The sequence below is a fragment of the Microcaecilia unicolor genome, chromosome 5 (assembly GCF_901765095.1).
Source record: "Microcaecilia unicolor chromosome 5, aMicUni1.1, whole genome shotgun sequence".
NCBI classification, from domain to species: Eukaryota; Metazoa; Chordata; class Amphibia; order Gymnophiona; family Siphonopidae; genus Microcaecilia; species Microcaecilia unicolor.
In genome coordinates this window covers 188,405,173-188,432,721 of record NC_044035.1, presented here as the reverse complement: position 1 = coordinate 188,432,721, position 27,549 = coordinate 188,405,173, and the positions used below count along the sequence as shown (strand labels likewise).

The 27,549-nt window shown below is 45.9% G+C and overlaps 1 protein-coding gene across 1 annotated transcript; it reads right to left on the bottom strand.

Annotated features, from left to right (window-relative positions):
- Positions 1 to 19,778: 19,778 nt before the first annotated feature.
- On the bottom strand, positions 19,779 to 21,913 carry THAP11 (THAP domain containing 11). Its single transcript, XM_030204929.1, has one exon. The coding sequence runs from the start codon at positions 21,806 to 21,808 to the stop codon at positions 20,999 to 21,001; it is 810 nt and encodes a 269-aa protein (XP_030060789.1). The 5' UTR covers positions 21,809 to 21,913; the 3' UTR covers positions 19,779 to 20,998.
- Positions 21,914 to 27,549: the final 5,636 nt, after the last annotated feature.

Here is a 27,549-nt window from a genome sequence, read left to right as displayed (position 1 = left end):
TATGGCCTGGGCATCCAGGATGGTATTTTTGAACAGCGTCCATGCCTGTTGTACAGTTTTTACTCTCTCAGTTGCCCCCCTAAGTTTTTTTTTTACTGTTCTTCTCATTTTATCATAGTCTCCTTTTTTAAAGTTAAACGCTAACGTATTTGACTTTCTGTGTACAGTTACTTCAAGGTCGATATCAAAACTGATCATATTATGGTCACTGTTATCAAGCGGCCCCAGTACCATAACGTCCCTCACCAGATCATGCGCTCCACTAAGGACCAAGTCTAGAATTTTTCCTTCTCTCGTCGGCTCCTGCACCAGTTGCTCCATAAAGCTGTCCTTGATTTCATCAAGGAATTGTATCTCTGTAGCGTGTCCCGATGTTACATTTACCCAGTCTATATTTGGATAATTGAAGTCACCCATTATTATCACATTGCACATTTTGTTCGCGTCTCTGATTTCTTTTATCATTTCTGTGTCTACCTGCTCATCCTGGCGAGGCGGACGGTAGTACACTCCTATCACCGTTTTTTTCCCTTTTACACATGGAATTTCAACCCACAATGATTCAAAGGTGTGATTTGTGTCCTGCTGAATTTGTAATCTATCTGAGTCAAGGCTCTCATTAATATACAATGCTACCCCTCCACCAGTCCGGTCCACCCTATCACTACGATATACTTTGTACCCCGGTATGACAGTGTCCCACTGGTTATCCTCCTTCCACCAGGTCTCAGTAATGCCTATTATATCCAATTTTTCATTTAGTGCAATATATTCCAACTCTCCCATCTTATTTCTTAGACTCCTAGCATTTGCATATAGACATTTCTGGGTGGCAGGTCCATGAGGTCTAGCATGTAGGTTGGAGCATCTCCGTGAATGATTTTATGGACAATCGTGCAGATCTTGAACGCGATACATTCTTTAAGTGGGAGCCAGTGTAGTTTCTTTCTTAGGGGTTTCGCACTTTCATATTTTGTTTTACCAAAAATGAGTCTGGCAGCAGTGTTTTGGGCTGTTTGGAGTTTTCATATGGAGTGGAACATTTTCTTAGTTGTATTCTTCACATGATTTTCAAGTGTAAGATTTCAGTCGATGGTGACTCCCAGAATTTTCAAATTGTTTGCAACGGGGAGGGAGAGTTTTGGGGTGGTTATGGTGGTGAAGTTGTTTGTATTATGTTGTGAAGTGAGTATAAGACATTGTGTTTTTTCCGCGTTAAGAGTTAGCTGAAATGCATCCGCCCAGGAATGCATGATTTGGAAGCTTTGGTTGATTTCGTTGGTGATTTCTTTCAGGTCATGTTTGAAAGGGATGTAAATTGTGACATCGTCTGCATATATGTATGGGTTGAGATTATGGTTGTCTAATAGCTTGGCTAGGGGTATCATCATTAGGTTGAAGAGGGTTGGTGAAAGGGGAGATCCTTGGGGAACTCCGCATTCAGGTGACCATGGATTTGATATCTCTGCATTAGTTTTATTTATTTATTTATTGCATTTGTATCCCACATTTTCCCACCTTTTTGCAGGCTCAATGTGGCTTACAATACATCATGAATGGTGGACATATATTAGAAAATAGACATTTAATGTTACAGAAGGATCTTGGGCAGCATGATGAAGAAAAAACATGATAATAGTATAACAAGCAAGTATTATAAGACAATTCAGAATATATGTGGAGTAGTTGTGTATATTCACATTGGTTGGTCTTTGTGGTATGCCTTGTTAAAGAGATGGGTCTTCAGTATTTTGCGGAAGTTCATTAGTTCATAAATCGTTTTTAAGTTGCGTGGCAATGCGTTCCATAGCTGTGTACTCAAGTAGGTGAAGTTTGACGCGTGCATTAGTTTGTATTTTAGGCCTTTGCAGTTGGGGAAGTGAAGATTAAGGAATGTGCGGGATCACAGGCGCCCGGTATAAGAGGCTTGGGGAGGCTATGCCTCCCCAGCCACAGCAGGATTGATCAGCTGTTTCTATAGAAATGCTAAATAGTATTAGTAGTAGTTCTTCTGCGAGTCCTGCTGCTCTGGGGGTTTTAAATAGCAGCAGAAGCTGTCTCTAGCCTTGTGTATAACCAGTTGTAATCTGATTATCTTACTGCTGGGAGAGCAGAGCAGGGGGGTTGGCTGGAGGTGTCCTGGGTTGCCAGGGAGATATTTAACTAGGATCATGAATTCCTGCACATGAGCAGTTCACACCAAAGAGACTTGCACTGACCCCTGAAATTTTAAAAGTGCTAAAAATAAGTTTTAAAAGTATTTGCATTAAATCTAATTGCAGAATTTAAGTGCTAGGAAGTGGGATTGGTATGCTATGTACTCAAATTTGCTCAAGCCATATGCAAATTAGTCCATTTTTGGAGGTTCTCATTTGCATATTTATGGGTAAAAAATGTTGGAAATGTTTACAGCCTTAATGTTAGGGCATGGCTCTGATCAAAAATGTGAACTTTGATCCAAAAACGAAGGGTTTAGCTAGTGTTTTTGACTAAAAATTCCCATTAGAGTGTCTGTATGTTAATCTGCATTCAAATAGAGCTCTCTGATTGGATGAGCAGCTCCTGTTAGAAAATCTGCCCGGGAACAGAGAGGAGAGGAGAGAATCAATGGGTGGATGGGTATGGATGGCTGGAGGGGGGCAGGGGAGAGGAGAGAATCAATGGGTGGGTATGGATGGCTAGAGGGGGGGCAGGGGAGCGAGGACAAGAAATGAAGAAGAAAGGAAAGGAAGAGAGCTGGTAGCTGAAGAAAGAGAATCCCCCTGGAAAGAACTGGCTAAAACCTATGGATTTGTGATGGACTGTGTGCTCAAGGAAGAAAAACAGGCTGGGGTAAGAAGTCCCTAAAGCATTAGTGTTGGACTGTGTAGCCTCAGTACTTAGAGGAACTGTGTGCAAAGAAAGGACTGGGTGTCCAAGGAAGGAAGGACTGGGTATCCAAAGAAGAAGTAGGGCTGTGTGTCCCAGTACTGAGAAGCAGGCTGCAAAGCCTGGGGTTAGAAGTCCCCAAAGTATTGAGGTTAATGCTGAGCCCAGGAATCTGTGTGGGGTGGCTCAGTGTGAAGATATGTAAATGTATATATAAGCTAGAAGAACTGTGCCCAGGGGCTGGAATAAAGAATTGCCTGAATATGCTGTTGGTAAGACCTGTTTAATTTTGCCTCTGGAGAACCAGGTCACCCTGAGCGTGAAAGGATAACATGCTAATCTGCATATAATTTGCATACTGAGAACCAGCTCACCCTGAGTGAGAAAGGGGCCCAGGAGCTTGAGTTTAGATTGCTCAGGATGCTGGGAAAAGACTGTTTGGAATCCTGTTCAGAGGCCTGCTGGAAAGTGGGCGCAAAAGCCTCATCTTTACATGGTGCATCATATAGTTCCCCCACCCACCAGGTTTTCAACTTCTCATGTTCTTCCCTTGTAAAATGCAATTCCTGCAAAAATGCAATTGACACTTTTTTTATCATTCAACACTTTTAAACATTTTTTGTCTCTTAATCAGGAAATGAGTGCCCCCCCACATTCCATGTTATACACTGCAATGTTGTCATGTCACACCTCTCTCTGTTCTGTGTCTTACTTGCAAGACTTTATTTGCACTCTTTTTTTCTTGTGTACAGAGAGAGTGTCCCAGCCTCCACCCTCTCAGTCCCTATAGATTCCTCCTTCACTCTCCTTTGGGTCACCCCTAGGTACTCCCCCATACTTCTCCCTTTCCAACCCCATGCAACAGGAATTCCCCCCTCCACTCCCCCCACCCTACCTTCCTTCCACTCCCCCCACCCTTATCCACCTCCCCCTCTGTACCCACTTTCTGTCGCCTCTTGCCTAGTGGCATAACTTCCTGTTTTCCAAGGCTAAGGCGCCTCTTGTACAACTTTTTGCTCACCAAACCTCTTGCTTCTAAGACAAGTCCAACAAATATGTCCATACTGTTCATGTCCACTTTGGTCACACTCAATTCTCCTCGGTTCAACAGCCATACCAACCACTCTCTATGCTAGTTTTCATTTGGTAGGCAGTGGCCCTAGTAGTTCCCATGTCTCAGAACCAAAACAACAAAAATTACCAACTTCGCTTGAAACTTCAACTTCTTAACCTTGCAGGCTGCCAACTCTCCTTTCTCTGAGATGATCAAAGATTGCTGGTTCCATAAACTGTCAGTGGCATTCCTAGCGTGGATGGCACCCGGGGCGGATCGCCGATGCGCCCCCCCCCTGCGAAATGACACCTTCACCCCCCCTGGCAAAATGACACCCCCCGGGTGCACACCTCTGGGGGGGGGGGGGGTGCCACGGCGCACACCTGTGGGCTCCAACTTCATTAATTTCGCTCGTTCGCCTCAGCTCCCTCTGCCCCGGAACAGGAAGTAACCTGTTCCGGGGCAGAGGGAGCTGCAGTGAACGAGCGAAGTTCGCGAAGTTGGAGCCCACAGGTGCGCGCCGCAGCACCCCCCAGCAACGTGCACCCAGGGCGGACCGCCCCCACCACCACCCCCTTGGTACGCCACTGTAAACTGTATAACAATATCTCTGTGTTATGGTCTCATTGCCCTCTTGCAACTCTCAAGTATGCTTGCCTCTCCTTTACTGAACTCCTTCAATTCCTCAGCCTTCATGTCCTGTTGCAATCATTTGCTCAACATAAGAAGCTGCCTCCTCCACTTTCTCAAAATAGACCGTTTGTCCATTTTCCATCAATTTTTATGTTTCATAATTTTTATTAGTTTATATTAAACTTAAACAGAAATACACTGTTAAGTGAAAAACAGCCACAAGAAAACATTTTTTACATATTCCATTAGCATTACTCTTAAATGGCTTCCTTAGACCTCAAAAGAGTTGGGGGAATTAGAATAAGTGAAGACACCTCTGTATTAACAATTTCAATAAATTATAAGAAAATAATGACACCGCATTCTCAATCTACTATTTGTTATCTCTATCGTTGTTTTGAATCTAGGAACAACTTAAGCTGATCAGGAACATAAAGAACATATTTAGTGCTATTAAACCTCACAATACATTTACATGGATACACTAACAGAAAGGAACCTCCCAATTCCGTTGTTTTTAATCTCATTGAAAGAAACTGCTTTCGCTTTTGTTGAGTCACTTTTGTTACATCTGGGTACAACCATATTTTTTCTCCACCAAAATTGTGATTTGTTGTTTTAAAGTAAAGTCTCATTACAGCATTCAAATCCTGTTGAAAAAGAAAAGTCACCAACAAAGTCGCTCTTTCAGTGGCAGTTTCTATTGACTGTTCCAAAATCGCTGTTATATTTCCCACATCCAATTCGTGTCCGGGTTGAACCTTTGTTACCTCATCTGTTTTTTTAATCGTATTAGGTATGAAGTAAATTTTTTCTAATGGAGGAATCGCTTCTTGAGGATATTTTAAATTTTCTTTAAGAAATCTAGCAAATAAATCTTGGGGAGATACCCCATATAATTTAGGAAAATTAAGCAAGCGCAGGTTCAATCTCCTATTGTAATTTTCAATATTTTCAAGTTTTCTCCTAATATTCACATTATCTTTTATCACAGCAACTTTAAATTCATTAGTTTGTTCCACTTCCTTTTATAAACTCTCAATTTTCTGTGAAAAATCTTGTTTAGTCATTTCAACAGAGTCTTTCAGTTCTTGAATCTTATCACCTAGGGATTTTACCTCTCCAGATGAGTGTAAAAGGGTTTTTTCCATTTCTAGCAGTTTCAGCCATATTGTCCCCAGATTGATCTCCATTTCTTTCCCAGCAGATTTAGCTGTTATTGGTGAGTCAGTCACCCCACTAGGACCGCCAACTTCCACACTTCCAGTGTCCGTCGGTTTCTCCTGCCGACTCACTCCAACCGCTGGGCCTGGAGGGATCTTCGAGAACGGCGGGGGGGAAAGAGATGTTTCACATTCCGGCGAGAGTTCCGCTCCACCCGACTCTCTCGCCAAGGAGTCCACCCCGCTTACTGCATGAGAAAGAGCGGGGAAGAAGCGCTCCAGACCAGTTCTAGCTGGCGTGGACGTCCTGGTAGGTGGGGAAACTACCCGGACTGCTCCCTTTCTTTTAGAGTGAGGCATATTTCTCAGCGAAAACAAAAACTAGCAGGACTGGCTGGAGCGATCTCACTACACGTCCGCTCTCGGCGCCATCCATTTTCCATCAATTTAAGTTTAGCCGGATAAAGGAGGCTGAATCTATACTTGAGCCCGAATAGCTTGGTACACAATGGGGAAAACCTTTGCGCGCTGCCGACACTGCTGTGGAATAATCCTGGAAGCAGAGAATCTTTTTCCCCTTATAGTCTAGGTGCTTTCCATTACGCAATTCCTGAAGGATAAGCATTTGTGTGCATAGTTTAGTATCTTAAATATTACCAATCTGGGGCGGCCTGCATCCTCCCTTCTCTGGCCCAATCTGTGTGCTCTTTCAACTTTCAGCTGCGACCCCAGCTCCATGTTGCTAAGGGTTTCCGGCAGCCATTTCTCCAAAAATGTGCACAAGGACCTCTCAGGTAGAATTTCTGGTAGCCCCACTAGCCTCAAATTGTTCCTCCTTGAGCAGTTCTCAAGGTAATCAAGCTTCGCCTCCACCTCCGCGAGGCGTGCCTTGAGTCGTGGCTGCTCTTCCGAGACCTTTGCTATGTCGTCCTCTGCCTGCCCCACACGCTGTTGCACCGCTTGTAGCTCGGTGAACAACTGTGTGTGCCGCTCTGTCAGCCCCTCCAGTTTCTCCAGAATAAGCTGCAATTTGACTCCCACCGCTTGCTCGACCGCCGCCTTCACCTCTTCGGTGATTTCCGCTGCCCACAATGAGCTTGGTATGGTGATGCCGCGGCGTGGGTTTTTCCTTTTGCGTCTTGGCGAGTTATTTTTGCTGCCATCCACTCCGCCTCGATTTCTGCCGGCTGTCGTTATTGCGGAACTTCCCCGCTTGCTCCGGTGTGTGGGTTGAACGGGTTTGGGGTGGTATGAGTGCAGATTCCTTCAGGCGCCCCGGAGCAGTCCGTCTTCACATCCTCACTGCTCCATGCTTTCACCTGAAGTCTTCTCTCCTAGTCTTAAAAGGAAGAATGGTGTTGCTATTTTATTGGCTAGAGACTTGCAATTTTCTCTTACTATCACACAGACTCAGAAGGCAGGTGGGTTAATTTGGTGTTCAATATTCACACAAGAAAAAAGCAACACTGGGCCTTCAAGAGAGAGATAACAGCCGTCCTTTATAAGGACGGCTGTTATCTCTCGCTTGAAGGCCCAGTGTTGCTTTTTTTTGTGTGTGTGTATTGTATGCTTGTATGCTGCAAAACCCTCTCTTCTGTGCCGGTGTTGAATATTCAAAATGTTACTTATGCATTTATTAATGTGTATGGTCCTAATCTTGATTACCCACAATTTTTCAAGGACTTATCTCACCAGATTTCACTTCTTACTGTTGATCACATCATTATAGGAGGAGATATGAATATTCCTATAGACTATGTTCTTGATAGAAAATCAACAGTTAAATATAAAGTTACCAATTCTTACAAAGCTCTTCATGATCTAATAGCCCAATATGGCCTGATTGACGCTTGGAGATTGCTTCATCCAGACACATTGGATTATATGTTTTTCTCCAATCCTCATAAATCTTACTCAAGGTTTGACTATTGATTTCTACTCCTTGATACGCTGTCCTCACTTGGATTTCAGGGCTCTGTTCTTTCCTGGTTTTCTTCTTATCTCTCCCAGCGTACTTTTAGTGTATACTCTAGTGGATCCTCTTCTACTTCTATCCCACTGTCAGTTGGTGTACCTCAGGGATCTGTCCTGGGACCTCTTCTTTTCTCCATCTATACTTCTTCCCTTGGTACTCTGATCTCATCCCATGGTTTTCAGTATCATCTTTACGGTGATGACTCCCAGATCTACCTCTCCACACCAGAAATCTCAGCTGAAATCTAGGCCAAAGTATCAGCCTGCCTGTCTGACATTGCTGCCTGGATGTCTCAGCGCCATCTGAAACTAGACATGACCAAGACTGAGCTTCTTATCTTTCCCCCTAAACCAACCTCTCCTCCTCCCCCATTCTCTATTTCTGTGGATAACACTCCCATCCTTCCTGTCTCATCAGCTCGTAACCTTGGGGTCATCTTCAACTCCTCCCTCTCCTTCTCTGCACATATTCAACAGACTGCTAAAACCTGTTGTTTCTTTCTCTATAATATCAGCAAAATTCTCCCTTTCCTTTCCGAGCACACTACCAGAACCCTCATCCACACTCTTATCAGCTCTCGCTTAGACTATTGCAACTTGCTTCTCACAGGTCTCCCACTTAGCCATCTCTTTCCTCTTCAATCTGTTCAAAATTCTGCTGCACGACTAATATTCCGCCAGTGTCATTATGCTCATATTAGCACTAGTCACTTCACTGGCTTCCTATCCATTTCCGCATATAGTTCAAACTCCTCTTATTGACTTATAAGTGCATTCAATCTGCAGCTCCTCAGTACCTCTCCACTCTCATCTCTCCCTACATCCCTCCCCTGGAACTCCGTTCACTGGGTAAATCTCTCTTATCTGCACCCTTCTCCTCCACTGCTAGCTCCAGACTCCGTTCCTTTTATCTGGCTGCACCATATGCCTGGAATAGACTTCCTGAGCCGGTCCGTCAAGCTCCATCTCTGGCCGTCTTCAAATCTAAGCTAAAAGCCCACCTTTTTGATACGGCTTTTAACTGCTAACTCTTGTTCACTTGTTCAGAACCCTTATTTTATCATCCTGACTTTAATATTCCCTTATCTCTTGTTTGTCCTGTTTGTCTGACATAATTAGATTGTAAGCTCTGTCGAGCAGGAACTGTCTCTTCATGTTCAAGTGTACAGCGCTGCGTACGTCTAGTAGCGCTATAGAAATGATAAGTAGTAGTAGTAGTAAATCACTTTTTGACACTTTATCTACCTCATCTATTGAACCAATACATATTTCTGATCATGCTGCTATTACGTGTACTCTGAATATTAATTCTGTGATGCAGAAATCCACAATGTGGCACTTTAATTCATCTCTATTGCAGGAAGAAGCCTTTCTTCAGAAAATCACAGATCATACGGCAACGTTCTTTGACTTGAATTAACACCACAGATGTTTCTCCCTTAACAATATGGGACTCATATAAGGCATATATCCGGGGAGTCATTATTGCTCATTCCGCATTTATTCACAAGCAACGCAAGAATGAGATACTCCAACTTGAAAAAGAAATATCTTTGTCTGAACATCAGTATATGTTATCTGGTCTGGCGGAGGATCTTATTAAACTTCAGAAACTAAAATTTAACTTTAATAAAATACTAAGCTTAAAGGCAGGCATTCAACTCTCTACTCAATCTGCTGTTTACTTTGCTGGAATGAATAGAATTGGTACAATCTTGGCCAACTATCTGAAAGGAGCAAAGAAGAAAACTATGATCCATGCTATTAAAAAGTAAATGTTAAGTAGTAGTACTGTATTGACTAAGCAAAAAGACATTTTAAACCATTTTTTGGATTTTTATAAGGACACTAGTAAAAAGGCCCGTTTTGAAACGCAATGAAACGGGCGCTAGCAAGGGAAATTCCCACCCATCCTCCCTCCCTGCCGAGTTCCATACCCTCCCTCCCAAGTTGCAGACCCCCTCCCTCCCAGTTCAAGGCCCCCTTCACGCCCCTCCCATCAAGTTGAACCTCCCCCCTTGGTGTTACTGCCTGGCCCCCTCCCGTGGCACGACCCTATGGACACCACCCTTTCATTCGGAAAACCTCCCCCGAAGCCTGTGCGTACCTCTGCTGACAGTGGCGAACTTCTCTTCTTGGCTGCGGGGCGTTCCTTGTTGAATGAGCATCTGTTGAAGTTTCTGTGGAAAGGGTGGTGTCCAGAGGGTCGCGGCAGGGGGGTCCAGGGGGCAGTAACGCGGAGGGGGTGTGCTGCAATTGGAGGGAGGGGGGAGTGTGTAACTCGTTGGTAGGGGAGCATGTTTCCCTACTCCTGCCTTTCCATTGAGTTCCTTACATTCACCGTAATTGTTCCGCCCTCGACGTCATCACGTTCGACGCGAGGGTGTGACAGAGAGACATGGTCAGTGGAGAGGCTTCACCACCACAAAGTTACGAACCCTTCATGGAAGTGGGTGGAGCTTGGGGCTTCATTAGAACGTTGGGGTTGCGAATTATGTCCGGATGGGGCGTGGCTGAGGGTGGGTGTATGAGTGAGAGTGAGTGGTGCTGACAGGCTACAACAGTACAGGGCTTCAGTGTTTCCCTGCCACACAGTGAGCTTCAGAATTGGAGGTGAGAATTATTTATATAGAAGATATAATCTTCTCAGCATAAAGTCTCTTCTGAACAAATGAGCTCTTTATTACACTCTTTACAAGGTCCAAAACTTGATACGCAATCTCTCTCCAATCTGGATGCTGATATCTCCATACAGGAACTCAAAAAAGCAATTTCTTCATTGAAACTCAGAAAATCCCCTGGTAATGATGGTTTACTATAGAATATTATCAAAATTTTGCTTCTATATTAATGCCTAGGTTATTACATTTATATAATCATTGTATTAATAACAAAGAGTGTTCTCCCTCTATGTCAGAAGCTGTAATTATTCTCTTAGAAATACCAGGAAGGGATCCTCTTTTGGCTGGTAATTACCGTCCTATATCTTTGTTAAATTATGACTGTAAAATATTTGCAAAAGTATTGGCTAATAGGTTAACATCAGTAATTGGTCATTTAATTGCTCCTGAACAAAATGGTTTTGTGCCTAATACATATGGATCAGACAGTTCTAGAGTTTTTAGTCATATATTACACCTGTCTAAACAACTTGACATTCCAACTTGTGTAATTTCTTTAGACGCTGAAAAGGCGTTTGATTATGTTGAATGGACATTTTTACTCCAAGTTTTGAAATGGTTTAACTTTGGTAACCATTTTATTGATATTGTATCTGCTTTGTATTCATCACCGACTGCTAAACATTTGATAAATTCTTCACTTTCAGACTCGTTTCCTCTCTACAGAGGCACTAGGCAAGGATGCCCCTTATCACCTTTACTATTCCTCCTGGCATTAGAACCTCTTCTCATAGCTATTAAAAGTCAGCCAGAAATCCAGGGTGTTCCTGTTGGTAATACTTCAATTAAACTTTCTGCGTATGTGTCGCGTGCTCGAGGACCTTGGCATACTGTCAGGCTTCTTCCCCGGGAGCACTGGGTTCGTGAGCCCATGGGCCACTACCGTGGAGCGGCAGTGGCAGGCAAGATCACCTCCAAGGTAGAGATGAGACAAAACTGGACCGGAACCCCGGACTGGAGTTCTACACCGGACTACACGGAACTCGAACGCACCGGACGGGTGCGCACTGGAGTGGAGCCCGCTGGACTGGAAAACACTGGAGGGTCCCACAGGACTGGAACATACAGGAGTGAAACCCGCTGGACTGGAACACACTGGACCTAGGCTTCACCTACGCTTGACCACCTTTCCCCGAGGGTTGAGCCCTCAGGTTCTGGCAGCCGGTAGGACTTACAGGAAAACCCGGAACTGGAACTTGCAAGCAGGAACAGCAGGAATGAAGATCCAGGAGTGCCCCCTGGCACCTAGGCGCAGGCAAGGCCGACAGGCAGGGACTGTCCGGGTTCTGGCAGTCAGCAGGTTTAAACACAATGACTAGTAAACTGTACCTAGGCTAATAGAAACGCTATACCCAGGCAAACCAGTCATACACAAGAAACATACACAGAGCACACTCAGGAGACTTGAAAGCTATACACCAGCTAACAACAAAGCTGTGCCCAAGCTAACAAGTCATGCACTGGAAACAAACACAGAGCACTAGCAAAGCTATACACAGGCTAACAAGCCACACGGTGCCTAAGCTGGCTAGTCTAAACAAACACAGAGCACTAGCAAAGCTATACACAGGCTAACAAGCCCCACGGTGCCTAAGCTGGCTAGTCTAACACTAGGAACAAACACAGAGAACTAGCAAAGCTATACACAGGCTAACAAGCCAAACGGTGCCTAAGCTGGCTAGTCTAACCCTAGGAACAAACACAGAGAACTAGCAAAGCTATACACAGGCTAACAAGCCACACGGTGCCTTAGCTGGCTAGTCTAAACAAACACAGAGCACTAGCAAAGCTATACACAGGCTAACAAGCCACACGGTGCCTAAGCTATCTAGTCAAACATAGAAACTCACACAGAGCAAACACTGAAACAGTGTACAGAGCACTCTATACACCAGGGCCCTAAATGAAATGCAAAGGCCCGGGCTGTAGTCTCTAAGTGATTAATAAAGCCCTTCCACACCAGAGTCACAGCTGCAGCAATCACCTTGCATCCAAACAGAGGCTTGACACACAGAGAAGTCAGCCCAGCGGGAGCCATCTTGGATACTGGCATAGAGGAGGCGGCGGCAGCCATCTTGGAAAAGGCATAGCCCACACAGGTGAGGTTCAGTAGGGCAATCAGCACACAGAGCCAGAGAGAAACTAAGACAGAGACAGACACAGAGACAAGCAGAAGCCAGCACAGCCACTGACTCCCAGAAACAGGGTAAGTCTGAGGGTGGTCACGGTCACAGACGTAACAGTATGCAGATGATATCCTGTTGTATATCTCTAATCCAGAAACATCTCTTCCTTTTCTATACAATTTGTTGGAACACTTTGGTTCTCTTTCTGGATATAAAGTTAATTGGTCAAAAACTGAATTAATGCCCTTGAACATACATTGTAATAAATCACAAATGACAGCCTTCCCTATAATGGTGTCCAACTGAAATTAAATACCTAGGAGTCTTTTGGGGGGTCTCTTGGGAAGACACACTCAAAATCAATATGGATTTACTTTTGAAAAATACTAGAGACACCTGTACTATATGGTCTCCCTTGCATCTTAGTTGGTGGGGGAGAATTGGGACTATAAAAATGGTCATTGCTCCACGTATTCTGTATATAATCAGTATGCTTCCGTTCCAATTTCCTAAGTCATTTTTTTAAGGTTTTAGATAATATTATTTCTTCTTTTCTATGGAAAAATAAGCCTGCTTGAATTTCATTATCAAAATAACGTATGCCACGCCATTTAGGAGGTTTGAAATTGCCAGACTTCTTTTTATATCAACAGGCATTTTTACTAAAAGGAGTAGTAGCATGGCTTAATTGTTCTAGTGTGCCTGTTCCTGCATGGCTTCTTTTGGAACAAAATATGGCTCATCCTCTTTCATTAGACTTTCTACCTTTATTGTCATCTTCAGCCATAGTTACCTCATGGCCCATTATTGATGACACTCTTAAGGCTCTTATTTTTGTAGATTCTACTTGTGCAATATCCTTGTCCTCTTCTCAGATGGCATCACTTTGGAGCCATGTTCACATAAAAATTGGTTCTTCTTCTTTTATTTGGAAGGAGTGGATTTCCTGTGGAATATATTGTATAATTGATCTGTGTTCTGGCACTAATATTATCTCTTTTAAAGAGCTAATGCAAAAATTTCACCTGCCTCATACTCAATATTTTAGGTATTTACAATTGAAGTCTGCACTTGCCAAATGGCTGAGGAAGTATTATAATGCACAATTAAACCCTGGCATTTTTCATATATTTGACTCTATAACTAAAACGAAGGGAACAGCCTCACAATTTTATTCTGTACTCCTACCATCTAGTCACTTGAAAATTGTGGCTCTTCAAGATATATGGACAAGGGATACTAATCATGCCATGTCTGATAAGTTATGGAAATGATTTTGGATTAAATCTATGAAACCTATTGCTTCTGCCCCTATACTGCAATCTCTTTTCTTACTTTCACATAAAGCATTATGGACCCCAGTTAAACAACATAAGGTGGATTCTACATCTTCAAATTTGTGCTGGTCTTGTAATGGAGATATAGGTACATTAGAGCCTATGTGTTTTTCTTGCCTAGATCTTCAGGCAACTAACTGGGAAAACCTGCTGGGCCCAGTTCAGGGCTGACAGTTGCTCTTTCTATCAAAGTGGTAGAAGCAACTTCTTTTCCAGCAGCAGTATTATTTGGTAGAGCACAATTCCCGCAGAACCAGAACAGTTGCTCTTCCCCTACCCCTCCAATTTCAGAAATTACACTTCTTTTAGTCAGCCATGAGTGGTCCAAAAGCAGTTAAACTGTCCTTTAGGCAAGTGTTTATCTGCCCATGTGAACCTAGAAATAGACTAAAAAGAAAACGTTCTAGAAGGCTTCTGAGCTTCAGGGAGACCAGGGAGTTGAACAAACAGGTCACAGCATTGGGGGGCTGATACAAAAGCTAGCGCAGACGGGTAGCTTGCACTGTGCACAAGTTTCTGGATCCATGATGTGGAAAGGATTTTGCTTAGAAGCTAAGCCTGCATAAAACCTTGCATATGACACCAGTTCATGGCATATTAAAATGAATGGTATTCAGGCTATTTAGTTGTTCCACCCCAGTGTAGAAAAATGTGCAGAAAACCTTTAGGGCAAATACAATACGAATTTGAATGCCAAGTCTGAGAAACCATAGAAGCAGTAGCATCTGTCAGGATGTAATCTAACAATTCTGTGCATAGGTCTGAGCAGAAAAAGTTCTCTACATATATATATATATATATATATATATATATATATATATATATATATAAGTACATAAGTATTGCCATACTGGGATAGACCAAAGATCCATCAAGCCCAGCATCCTGTTTCCAACAGTGACCAATCCAGGTCACAAATACCCGGCAAGATCCCAAAAAAGTATAATACATTTTATGTTGCTTATCCTAGAAATAAGCAGTGGATTTTCCCCAAGTCCATTTTAATAATGGTCTATGGACTTTTCCTTTAGGAAGCCGTGCAAACCTTTTTTTAAACCCCGCTAAGCTAACCGCCTTTACCACATTCTCTGGTAACGAATTCCAGAGTGTAATTACATGTTGAGTGAAGAAATATTTTTTCTCTGATTCGTTTTAAATTTACTACTTTGTACCTTCATTGCATGCCCCCTAGCCCTAGTATTTTTGGAAAGAGTAAGCAAATGATTCACATCTACCCGTTCCACTCCACTCATTATTTTATAGACCTCTATCATATCTCCTCTCAGCCGTCTTTTCTCCAAGCTGAAGAGTCTTAGCCGCTTCAGCCTTTCCTCATAGGGACGTCGTCCCATCCCGTTTATCATTTTCATCGCCCTTCTGTATACCTTTTCTAATTCCACTATTGGGCTAATTTTCAAAAGATTAAAACGTCCAAAAAGTGGCATAAATCTGCATTTGGACATTTTTCTCACAAAAATGTCCAAACTGGTATTTTCAAAACCAATTCTTAGATGTTTTTTTATGAAGACCGTCAGAAGTGTTTTCAAATCACAAGGGGGCTTGTCAGGGGCATGTTAAGGGTGGGAATTGGGCTTTCCAAACACTTAGATGTTTTTCAGTCATAATGGAACAGAAGAAAACCACCCAAGACTAACACTAAGACGTTTTGAGCTACACCTGTTTTTTTTAACGAATAAGGCACAAAAAGTTGCCCTAAATGACCAGATGACCACTGAAGGGAATCAGGGGTGACTTCCCTTTACTCCCCCAGTGGTCACTAACTCGCTCCCATCCCCCCAAAATGATTAAAAACATTACTTGCCAGCATCTATGCGAACCTCAGATGTTATACTCGCATCTATGCCAACCTCAGATGTTATACTCGGGTCCATTAGAAAAGCATGCAGATCCCTGGAATAATCTAGTGTTGGGTGCACCTGTTACACTGTTACTACCTGTTACACTTACGGAGGAAACTATGAGCCCTTCAAAGCTCACCAGAAACCCACTGTACCCATATATAGGTGCCCCCTTCACCCGTAAGGGTTATGGTAGTGGTGTATAGTTGGGGTAGTGAGTTTTGGGTGGGTTTTGGGGAGCTCAGCAGACAAGGGAGCAATGGTGAAATGTGTACCTGGGTGCATTTTATGAAGTCCACTGCTGTGCCCACTCGGGTGCCCTATTGCTTTCCTGGGATGTCTGGGGGACCAGTCTACTAAAAATGCTGGTTCCTCCTACATCCCAATGGCTTGATTTTGTGCGTTTTGTACTTGGATGTTTTTTGTTTGAAAATGGACCAAAAATCAAATCTTCCAAATTACAAAATCTTGTTCAAAACAGTATTTTCGAAAACAAAAGATAGACGTTTTTGTTTTTTTAAAATGACCTTCTTCCCTATTCAGATTTTGGATGTTTTTTGCAAAACGTCCAAAGTTAGCTTAGACGTCAAATCGAAAATGTCCCTCTACATCTTTTTTGAGATGCGGTGACCAGAATTGAACACAATATTCGAGGTGCGGTCACACCATTGAGAGATACAAAGGCATTATAACGTCCTCATTTTTGTTTTCCATTCATTTCCTAATAATACCCAACATTCTATTTGTTTTCTTGGCTGCCGCAGCACACTGAACAGAGGGTTTCAACATATCAATGACAACGCCTAGATCCCTTTCTTGGTCGATGACTCCTAACATGGAACCTTGCATTACGTAGCTATAATTTGGATTCCTGTTTCCCACACGCATCACTTTTCACTTGCTCACATTAAACATCATCTGCCATTTAGACACCCAGCATTATCCCACATTATCCCAGCAACCTAAGTTCAATGTTTTTTTGTTTTTTTTTAAATATCTATTGAGTGATAGAGGCAAATACAGTGAAATATAAGGGGAAAAATACCAGGCCCCCACAACACATTGTTACTGAGAAAGAATTCACAAACGAAGGGTAGGATGACCGGCCCATACAAAGAACTGTGCACTTAAGTGGTACAAAAGCGAAGTCGCCTCTAATACATTTTTACTTTAACTATACAAAAGTGAAATTAAATAAAATAAGGTCCCCCCCTTCCCCCACTGCCCGTCCAGAATAAGATCAACAAGCATCATCTACTAAGCACTCTGTTGAGAGCGAAGAGAGTGCTCTACCCCACAAAATTAGAAAACTTAAGGGAGGTGAGCACCCAGCTGACCATCTCCCTCATAACAACATGCCAGTGGGCCATCGAAGGGGGTTCAGGATCTACCCAGGCCTGTAAAATGCATTTTTTAACTAACAAGGTGGCTAGCAGTATGAATTTACACTGGGCCTCTCCCAACCCCTGCTCTCGAAGAGAGGATACACTTCCCATCAGCACAGCTGTGTACCCCCATTCTACTGAGCACTGCAAATACATTCAATGGTACCCAATGCATCGGACCACAACAGGAGCAGCAAGGGACATTCCATAAAGGAGTGTAAAAACGTGCCCACGTGTCTCTTGCACATATTGCAGATGTCATTATCCCATAAACCCATGACCCTCCCTTTTTGTTTGGTGATGTGCACTCTGTACAAGATTTTATACTGAATATCCTGTAGTGCTCCGTTAGGGGTCACATGATAGAAATTCTCGAACACCTCCCCCAATCTCCTCTCTGTTATGGGTTCAGCTGTGTCCACACTCCAGACTCCATCAGCGACACCAGATAGGGGGCCCTCTTAGAGTCCTGTATCAGCTGATACCACTGTGACAACTTTTTAGACTAGGGGGCAGTTGCAGAAAAACTTGATCCAATTGTGAAGGCTACCTGCACCTTATGTCTACGCTCCACACTTAGCACATAATCCCTTACTTGAAGGCAAGCGAAAAATTGTGAGTTAGGGATTGCCCGTACACGCCTGACTTGTCCAAAAGAAGGGAAATCTGTCCCCCCACAACTGCCTTAAATGCCCCAGGTATCTACACCCCCTACCCTTCCACTGACTGAACACCGATGCCCCCAACCCAGCAGGGAAATCAGCATTGCTCATCAGTGTTAAAAATAGGCTGGACCCTTTAGACGCCCCTCCATGCTCCCCCTCCACCACATCCAAGCGCATTGAGACCCCACCTGGAGTATTGTGTTCAGTTTTGGAGGCTGTATCTTGCGAAGGATGTTAAAAAAATGGACGCGGTACAAAAGCTACGAGAATGGTATGGGATTTGCGTTACAAGACGTATGAGGAGAGACTTGTTGACCTGAACATGTATACAATGGAGAAAAGGAGAAACAGGGGTGATATGATACAGTCAGTCAAATATTTGAAAGGTATTAATCCGCAAACGAACCTTTTCCGGAGAGGGGAAGGCGGTAGAACGAGAGGACATGAAATGAGATTAAAGGGGGGCAGACTCAAGAAAAATGTCAGGAAGTATTTCTGGGCTGGAGGTTGGGAGGCGGGGATAGGGCTGGGCAGACTTATACGGTCTGTGCCAGAGCCAGTGGTGGGAAGCGGGACTGGTGGTTGGGAGGCGGGGATAGTGCTGGACAGACTTGTACAGTCTGTGCCAGAGCCGGGGTTGGGAGGCAGGGCTGGGGAGGTGAGGATAGTGCTGGGCAGACATATACGGTCTGTGCCTGTGCCAGAGCCGGTGGTTGGGAGGTGGGGCTGGTGGTTGGGAGGCGGGGATAGTGCGGGGCAGACTTATACGGTCTGTGCCCTGAAGAGCATAGGTACAAATCAAAGTAGGGTTTACACAAAAAGCAGCAAATATGAGTTATCTTGTTGGGCAGACTGGATGGACCGTGCAGGTCTTTTTCTGCCGTCGTCTACTATGTTACTATGTTCATGAAGAGAGTAGTGGATGCTTGGAATGCCCTCCTGCAGGAGGTGGTGGAAATGAAAATGGTAACGGAATTCAAACATGCGTGGGATAAACATAAAGGAATCCTGTTCCGAAGGAATGGATCCTCAGGAGCTTAGCCGAGATTGGGTGGCAGAGCCGGTGATGGGAGGCGGGGCTGGTGGTTGGGAGGCAGGGATAATGTTGAGCAGACTTATACGGTCTGTGCCAGAGCAGGTGGTGGGAGGCGGGACTGGTGGTTGGGAGGCGGGGATAATGCTGGGCAGACTTATACGGTCTGTGCCGGAACCGGTGGTGGTAGGCGGGGCTGGTGGTTGGGAGGCGGGAATAGTGCTGGGCAGACTTATACGGTCTGTGCCCTGAAGAGGACAGGTACAAATCAAGGTAGGGTATACACAAAAAGTAGCACATATAAGTTTATCTTGTTGGGCAGACTGGATGGACCATGCAGTCTTTTTCTGCCGTCATCTACTATGTACATTAGAGCATATGTGTTTTTCTTGCCTAGATCTTCAGGATTTCTGGTTATCAGTTTGGGACAGAATTTGTGCAATCTTTCATTTGAATCTCCCTCTTTCATTCCATGTTATAGTTTTTCATACTGCAGGGTTGAAACAAGCAGAAGTTAAGTGTAAATATAAATTATTTGATGCACTATTAGCGGCAGCAATCTCTACTATTATAAAAAATTTGAACATTCATAAACTGGTTTCTTTTTGCTTTTGGTGGGCTACTGTATGTATGACTTTTATATATGAAAAAATACTAGCTGAACGTACCAATTCTTTACCAGTATTTCATAAAACGTGGGAACAAGTAGTCAAATGTTGTCAAACTTCAACCGTGAATTAACTCCTTGATAAGTAAACCTGTCTGTTTTGTTCTTCTTTAACCGTCTGTAATGGCATTCTATATTTAAGGATATTGCATTGTATAGAACTTTTTATGACATCCTGGCTAGGACTGTGTTTCTTTTATTTGTATATTTTTTGAAAACGTAATAAATACAATTAAACTAAACCAAAAACAAAAAGACAGCAGAGTGCTCTGTAACATTGTGTTTAGGGTGTAAAATTCTTATGCATTGAAAGGGGCTTCACATAGAGATCCATTCATATTTCTCATGGCTCTGTTATTTATAAAAGAAATATATACAGTAACAGCCATTTCATGGATTGCACTTTTCACTACATTCAAGATCATTTTTAGATGACCTTTTAATTTGTCCTTGCCAAACAAAATAAGCAGTGAAAACTACACAAAATATCAGTATTTGTACAGAAAATAGAATTACATTTGTAGCCATTAACATTACCAGGGCTTTAAAAAAAAAAAAAAAAACTAAAAGAATTTATTTACTAGCCTGTTCTAGATACCTTTCAATCTTGAGCACAGCTGTCAAACAGGCCAGGTCTTCATTAGTAAGGTGAAAATATCTCAGGATATTATATTGGGTATTTTCTTTCTAAAAGATATAAAGTATTGAAAGGACTGGTGGTAATGACCCTTTCAATACACTTCAGCCCTGCTAATTCTGTTCATATGGAAACAGATCCAAATTAAGTGGGGTTAAATCCCTTCAAAACACCAAGGGTTCTTACTACTAGCTTGTTTTAGGATAAGAAAGCTGCCTCACTTGAACATAACAGTAAAATGTATGCTTTCTTTGATTATAGGAGTATAGTTGCCACAGATGTCATCTTCTTAATTACACCTTTACTCTCTTGCTTTCTCAATATTGAATGACATGCTTTTTAGCGAATTCAGGATGTTTCTGTAGGTGTTTCTTTGAGGAGAAGCTGAAGAAGTATCGCTCAGGTTCTGCCCACCCATTTCTCCCAAAGAATCCGAACCCAGATTTTATAGCCTTAACTTTAGCCCCAAAATTGGGTTCTTGAAACTTAGTTTCAAAAGATGAGACTTTTGAAAGGCCACGCTTTACCACTGCTGTATGTCCCACAAAACAGCTGGAACCAATTCAAACATGAAAACTGAAGAGAGTTCTCCCTTCCCCTAAAGTTTTTCCACTCAATAAAAACAGGTCAGTTTTCTTGAGTTTATAAAAAAAAAAAAATAATAATAATAAAATGGGACAACTCTGAGTGGGAACTTGAGTGCTGCCAAGTATCTTCAATAATTAGGAACAGAAAATAAAGAAATAAAGTTGACCAGTTTTCAGAGTCCCAAGATAGATGGGTATTGCCAATTCTGTGGGCGTAACAAGTATATCCAGGAATGCCCCCTCCCTTCAAAACCCCAAATTTCCTTTTCAACAAGATGTGGGGGATGCCCTGTATTCTGACGACTAGTTCTAGGATGTTGTTATTACCCTCACATGCCATGCTTCTTGCGGATGACGGCTACAGAGAGTTGCCGGTCCTTCTCGCGGATCTCCTCCCGCAACTTGACCTCGGTGACGCGCAGATGCCGAATGCTGGCTTTCATCTCTTTCATCTTAACTTCCATCAGGGCTATGATGTCGCGTTGCTCGTTCAGCTTGCGCAGTAGTTCCTCAGAGGTGGTACCCGATGAGAGCGAGTAGGAGTGGTCGGAAGCGGAGTCAAAAAAAGCCGGGTATCCATAACTCGCAGCTCCAGGATCATCCCGTACCAGCACCACCCGCAGGTGCTGGTGGGCGGCGGAAGATCCGGGCCCCTCGGGCACCCCAGCTCCTTCTACCTGCACTGTCAGGTCCATGGGCTTCGTGTCCTCACCCCCTCCACTGGCCGCCATCGCCTCGGCCTCGCCAGCCGTGACCTCCAGCTGCTCCCCGACATCCTCGCCGCCCTGTATGGTAGTGACGAGTACGGCTGCCGTGCAGCCACCCCCCGGGTGCAGTCGCGGCTTCCTTCCAGTCCCGACACTCCGCCGGGTTTTTTTCTCGTTTACTCCGCGCAGCGGGAAAATGGTAGGTACCCGCACGCTGTAGGTCTTACGGCCACCCGGAAAATGCAAGCTACAGACGCGGTGGCCCGTGGTGGGATGGAAAGTGCTGAAACAGCCACTGACACCGGCCCGAGACACATTCTTCAGCCACAGCCGCCGCAGCTCCGCGTCCTTTGGGAAGGTATAGAAGTGCAGCGCCTTGTCTCGGTGCGAGTTGCTGTAACAGCCGGGCACGCAGCAGGTGAAACCCGGCATAATGGCCCGGGCTCGGTGTTCACCACCGGTACCGCTGGGCGAATTTGGACCCACGCTCCTCCGTGGCGGAGAACGACAGAGCGGAACTACAATTCCTACAATCCTTCTACCACTTCCTTTTTCCGTAAAAAAACACAAGACGCAACTACAATTCCCACAAGGCCTATTTCCGGTTTCAATCTCGCTGTCTTTTGGCCGAGATTAATAACTGCGCGGCACTACTACTCCCACAAGGCAGTGCTTCTGTGTATGGCTGCTGGGCCTGGACGAAACGGTCAACCATCACAATAAAGAACTACATGTCCCACAATTCCCTTTGCCTTTTGTGTGGTTGATACAGAACAGAAATAGTCTAGACGCCAGTGGATCCCATTAAAATGCGAATTCCCCACCAAAGAAGTAGTGTGTAGGGTTGCCAACTAGATCCAGATTCGCCTGATTCCACTTGCAATGTGTCAGATCAAAAAAGTTACTATGAAAGGGTTAGTAGATAAATCCCATGCCATTAAGGTCTGGTTTAGACTAAATATGTTCAAGCCTCTTGTGGGCTAAGGCAGTTGTTTTCAAAATCTGACAGATAAAGTTCGTGAATGTGACACACTGAACCCTAAAATTCATAGCTGAACAAAAGTAAAATTCTAAATATTTCATTGTTAAAAATTATGCAAGGGAAATATACACTTTTTTTTTTCAAGTCTTGACTACTTTATCAGTGAGAAAACTAGGTGATATGTTGCATACACTTTTTTGGTAAGGGGTTGAATGGTAGGCAAATTCAAACTAAACTTAGTGTCAACATCAAAAAACTTAACCATTTTAGAGTCTATACAGAGCTTAGTGAAGGTGTTTCCCCTTACAGTTTCAAAAATGATGTAAGCCAGTTGTCGAAAGGCTTGACACGGCTGTGATTTGGCAGGCATGCCTTGGTCAAGAGCCTTATTTTATTGATCACATAAACAAAAGTGTAAAAATTACATAAGTACATAAGCATCGCCATGCCGGGACAGAGCAAGGGTCCATCGAACCCAGCACCCTGTCTCCGACAGCGGCCAAAAGAATAAACAATTTGTCCCGCCCATCCCAGAAATAGTGCTTCCATATCATCAAGCTGATCAATCCATAGACTGGTGGGTTGTGTCCATCTACCAGCAGGTGGAGATAGAGAGCAAACTTTTGCCTCCCTATATGTGGTCATGTGCTGCCGGAAACTCCTCAGTATGTTCTCTATCTCAGCAGGTGGTGGTCACACACAGCAGCAGCAGCTCTGGCTAGGCCTCCAAGCCTAATTTTTAGGTTTTGTTGAGTGCCTGGGGTTGAGGGCTCTTTTGAGCAAGTGCAAACCTGGTGGTGCCAGGTCCCTCCTTTTCTCCCCCCTCCCGCTGGCTCCGTTGAAAAAAAAAAAAAAAAAAATTTTAAACGTCTTTAAAGGCGTTTATTTCGACGTTTATTTAAGCGTCTATTGCAGCTACTCACTGGGACACCAGGTCGTTACAACTCGGAGCGGACAGCAGGTAATTTTTACCTTTTTATAGCGGGCGGGGGTTCCCCGATTCTTCTCCTCGTGGCACATGGCGTCGGAGGGCGAGGGCGCAAAGGGTCGCTCCCCGGGTCGCTTGAGCGCTTCTAGAGGGGATGCGGGGGTCTTAAAGCCTGATTCGCCCTTGTTGGGTGGCAGTTTCGTGACCGATGAATGTCCCGGTCCTTCCTCCGGCGTGGCGGTTTTTCCCGCCATAAACGCCCATCCCCCGCTCCTCGCCTCCGCCATTTTGGCCGGCCACGCGGCTCGGACGGCTTCTTCTTGGGCCGCCCTTGAGGTTGGAGACATTAATGCCATGAACGCCCTTAATTTGGGCGACGGCACAGAAGCGGCTAAAGTTAAGAGCCGTTCTTCCCGCGCGGCTCCTTCGCGGAGTTTCGCGCCGGACGCCATTTTGGATGCGCAGCAGGCCTCTCCCCCGCTGTTGCGAGCGCCGGTTGAGAGTGCGCCTAGGGCTGTTGCCCAGGCTGCGGAAGTGCACAGTCTGGGGGGTTTCTCCCCCGAGTTTGTTTTGCTGCTGCATCAGGCCTTCCTCATGCACAACGCTGCCCCCGCTCCCTCGTCTGGTAAAGAGGTTGAGGTTCCCAGAGGTAAACGCCCTCGGGTTGATTCCCAGGCCTTGGAGGAATTTGTCTCCTCCGATGTAGATGAGGGCAGCGTGTCTGAGGTCTCCCAACGGTCCTTTGCGGATTCCTTGGAGGAGACGGATCCCCGCTCGGATGGAGCGGATGACCCCTCTGCAGCGCGGCTTTTTCGCCCAGAGGATTTGCCCAACCTGTTGTTACAGGCCATGGACACTTTGAAGATTTCCTCTCCGGAGGACGTCTCTCCCTCAGCCCCTGTTGGCTCGGCCATTATGCTGGGGACGAAGCGCCCGCCTAGAACCTTCCACGTGCATGATGCCATGCACACCTTAATTTCGGCTCAATGGGATGTCCCAGAAGCGAGCCTTAAAGTGGCTAGGGCTATGTCCCGCCTCTATCCTTTGGCTGTGAGTGAACGTGAGGCCTATCTGTGGCCTACCGTGGATTCTTTAATCACTGCGGTGACTAAGAAAACGGCATTGCCGGTGGAAGGTGGCACGGCCCTAAAGGACGCCCAAGACAGGAGATTGGAGGCGGCCTTAAGGTCGTCCTTTGAGGCGGCTGCTTTAAGTTTGCAGGCCTCAGTTTGCGGCTCCTATGTGGCCAGGGCGTGCCTGACTATGGTGCAGCGGGCTTCCCCCTCGAATCATTCCTTGAGGGATGATTGGCCAGCCCTGGAATCGGGCTTAGCCTATTTGGCAGACTTGCTGTATGATGTCTTGAGAGCCTCAGCGAAAGGCATGGCTCAGACAGTCTCTGCGCGGCGGTGGCTTTGGCTGAAACATTGGTCTGCTGACCACGCCTCTAAATCCCGCCTGGCTAGGTTGCCTTTTAAAGGCAAGCTGCTCTTTGGGGTCGAGCTGGACAAAATCGTGACCGATCTCGGCACGTCTAAGGGCAAGAAGTTACCAGAGGTCAGGGCTCGGGCTAGTGCTCGTCCCGGTACCTCCAGAGGACGGTTTCAGGAAGCCCGTCGGTACCGCCCGGGCAGGTCGGGTTCTTCTGCCCCCTCTTCCTTTAAGAGGCATTTCTCCCCCAAGCAGCGTTCCTTTCGCAGAGACCGCCGTCCCGGAGGTGCTCCCTCCGGTCCTCCCCCAGGGTCTCGTACCCAATGACGGGGTCTTGGTCCACGCCCCAGTGCAGATTGGAGGACGGCTGTCCTCGTTTCTGGGCGAGTGGACCACAATAACTTCAGACGCTTGGGTGCTGGAAGTCATCAGAGACGGCTACAAGCTAGAGTTCTGCCGACCCTTAAGAGACGGGTTTGTACTCTCTCCCTGCAAGTCTCCGGTCAAAGCTGTGGCAGTGCAGCAGACTTTGGACAATCTGATCCGCCTGGGTGCGGTCGTTCCGGTGCCAGAAAGTCAGCTTGGCAAGGGGCGTTACTCCATTTACTTTGTGGTACCAAAGAAAGGAGGTTCTGTCCGGCCTATCCTCGACCTCAAAGGGGTCAATCGGGCCTTGAAAGTGCGGCACTTTCGCATGGAGACTCTCCGCTCTGTTATAGCGGCAGTGAAGGCAGGGGAGTACCTGGCTTCCTTGGACATCAAGGAAGCGTACCTGCATATTCCCATCTGGCCTCCTCATCAACGCTTTCTGCGTTTTGCAGTCCTAGGCCGACACTTCCAGTTCAGAGCCCTCCCATTCGGGTTGGCTACTGCTCCGCGGACCTTTTCCAAAGTAATGGTGGTCATAGCGGCCTTCCTGCGAAAGGAAGGAGTACAAGTCCATCCTTATCTGGACGACTGGTTGATCCGAGCCCCCCTCTTATGCAGAGTGCGGCAAAGCTGTGGACCGGGTAGTTGCTCTTTTGAGCTCCCTGGGATGGATCATCAACTGGGAGAAGAGCCAGCTGCGTCCGACTCAGTCCCTGGAGTATCTGGGAGTTCGATTCGACACCCAAGTGGGCAGAGTGTTCCTGCCAGACAATCGGATTGTCAAGCTTCAGGCTCAGGTGGACCAGTTCCTGGTAGCCTCTCCTCTTCGGGCTTGGGACTATGTGCAGCTGTTGGGCTCTATGACGGCCACGATGGAAGTGGTGCCCTGGGCCAGGGCTCATATGAGACCACTGCAACACTCTCTGCTGCAGCGCTGGACTCCGATGTCGGAGGATTATGCGGTGCGTCTTCCCTTGGATCCAGCAGTGCGCAAGGCGCTGAGCTGGTGGATGCAGACAGACAAGTTGTCTGCAGGAATGCCTCTGGTGACCCCAGAGTGGATGGTCGTCACGACGGACGCCTCATTGTCGGGCTGGGGAGCCCACTGCTTGGGAAGGACAGCGCAGGGGCTCTGGTCTCCTGCAGAGGCGAAGTGGTCTATCAACCTCCTGGAACTCAGAGCCATTCGGTTGGCGCTTTTGGAGTTCATCCCGGTACTGGTGCTGAAGCCTGTACGGGTACTGTCGGACAATGCCACGGCTGTGGCCTATGTCAACCGCCAGGGAGGTACCAAGAGCGCCCCTCTAGCCAAGGAGGCTATGAGTCTATGCCAGTGGGCGGAAGCGAACCTGGAACAGCTGTCAGCGGCCCACATTGCCGGAGTCATGAATGTCAAGGCGGACTTTCTCAGTCGCCATACCTTGGAGCCCGGAGAGTGGCAGCTATCTGCTCAGGCGTTCTTGGACATCACGAAGCGCTGGGGCCAGCCGAGCCTAGATCTGATGGCGTCATCGGCCAATTGCCAAGTGCCGCGCTTCTTCAGCAGAGGACGGGACCCTCGATCCCTGGGAGTAGATGCTCTTCTCCAACAATGGCCGACACAAGAGCTTCTCTATGTGTTCCCACCCTGGCCCATGTTGGGCAGGGTCCTAGACCGGGTGGCAAGACATCCCGGCAGGATAATCCTGGTGGGTCCGGATTGGCCCAGACGTCCCTGGTATGCGGACTTGATCAGGCTCTCAGTCGACGATCCTCTGCGGCTGCCAGTGGAGCAGGGCCTGTTACATCAGGGTCCCGTGGTGATGGAGGATCCCTCCCCCTTTGGTCTTACGGCCTGGCTATTGAGCGGCACCGTCTGAGGAAGAAGGGCTTCTCAGACAAGGTCATCGCCACTATGCTGAGAGCGAGGAAACGCTCTACTTCTACTGCTTACGCCAGGGTTTGGCGTATCTTTGCAGCGTGGTGTGAAGCAGGCTCACTTTCTCCCTTCACTGCTCCAATTTCTTCAGTGTTGGCGTTCCTGCAAGAAGGTCTGGACAAAGGCCTGTCGCTCAGTTCCCTTAAGGTCCAGGTAGCGGCTCTGGCTTGCTTCAGGGGCCGCCTGAAGGGTGCTTCCCTGGCTTCCCAGCCAGATGTGGTGCGCTTTCTCAAGGGAGTTAATCACCTGCGCCCTCCTCTGCACTCAGTGGTGCCTGCGTGGAATCTCAACCTGGTGCTAAGAGCATTGCAGAAGCCGCCGTTTGAACCCTTGTCGAGGGCATCTCTGAAAGACCTGACGTTGAAAGCAGTCTTTTTGGTGGCTATCACTTCAGCCAGAAGAGTTTCCGAGCTCCAGGCGCTCTCATGTCGAGAGCCTTTTCTGCAGTTCACTGAGGCAGGAGTGACTATTCGCACAGTGCCTTCCTTTCTGCCCAAGATTGTTTCTCGCTTCCATGTGAATCAGCAGCTCTGTCTCCCTTCCTT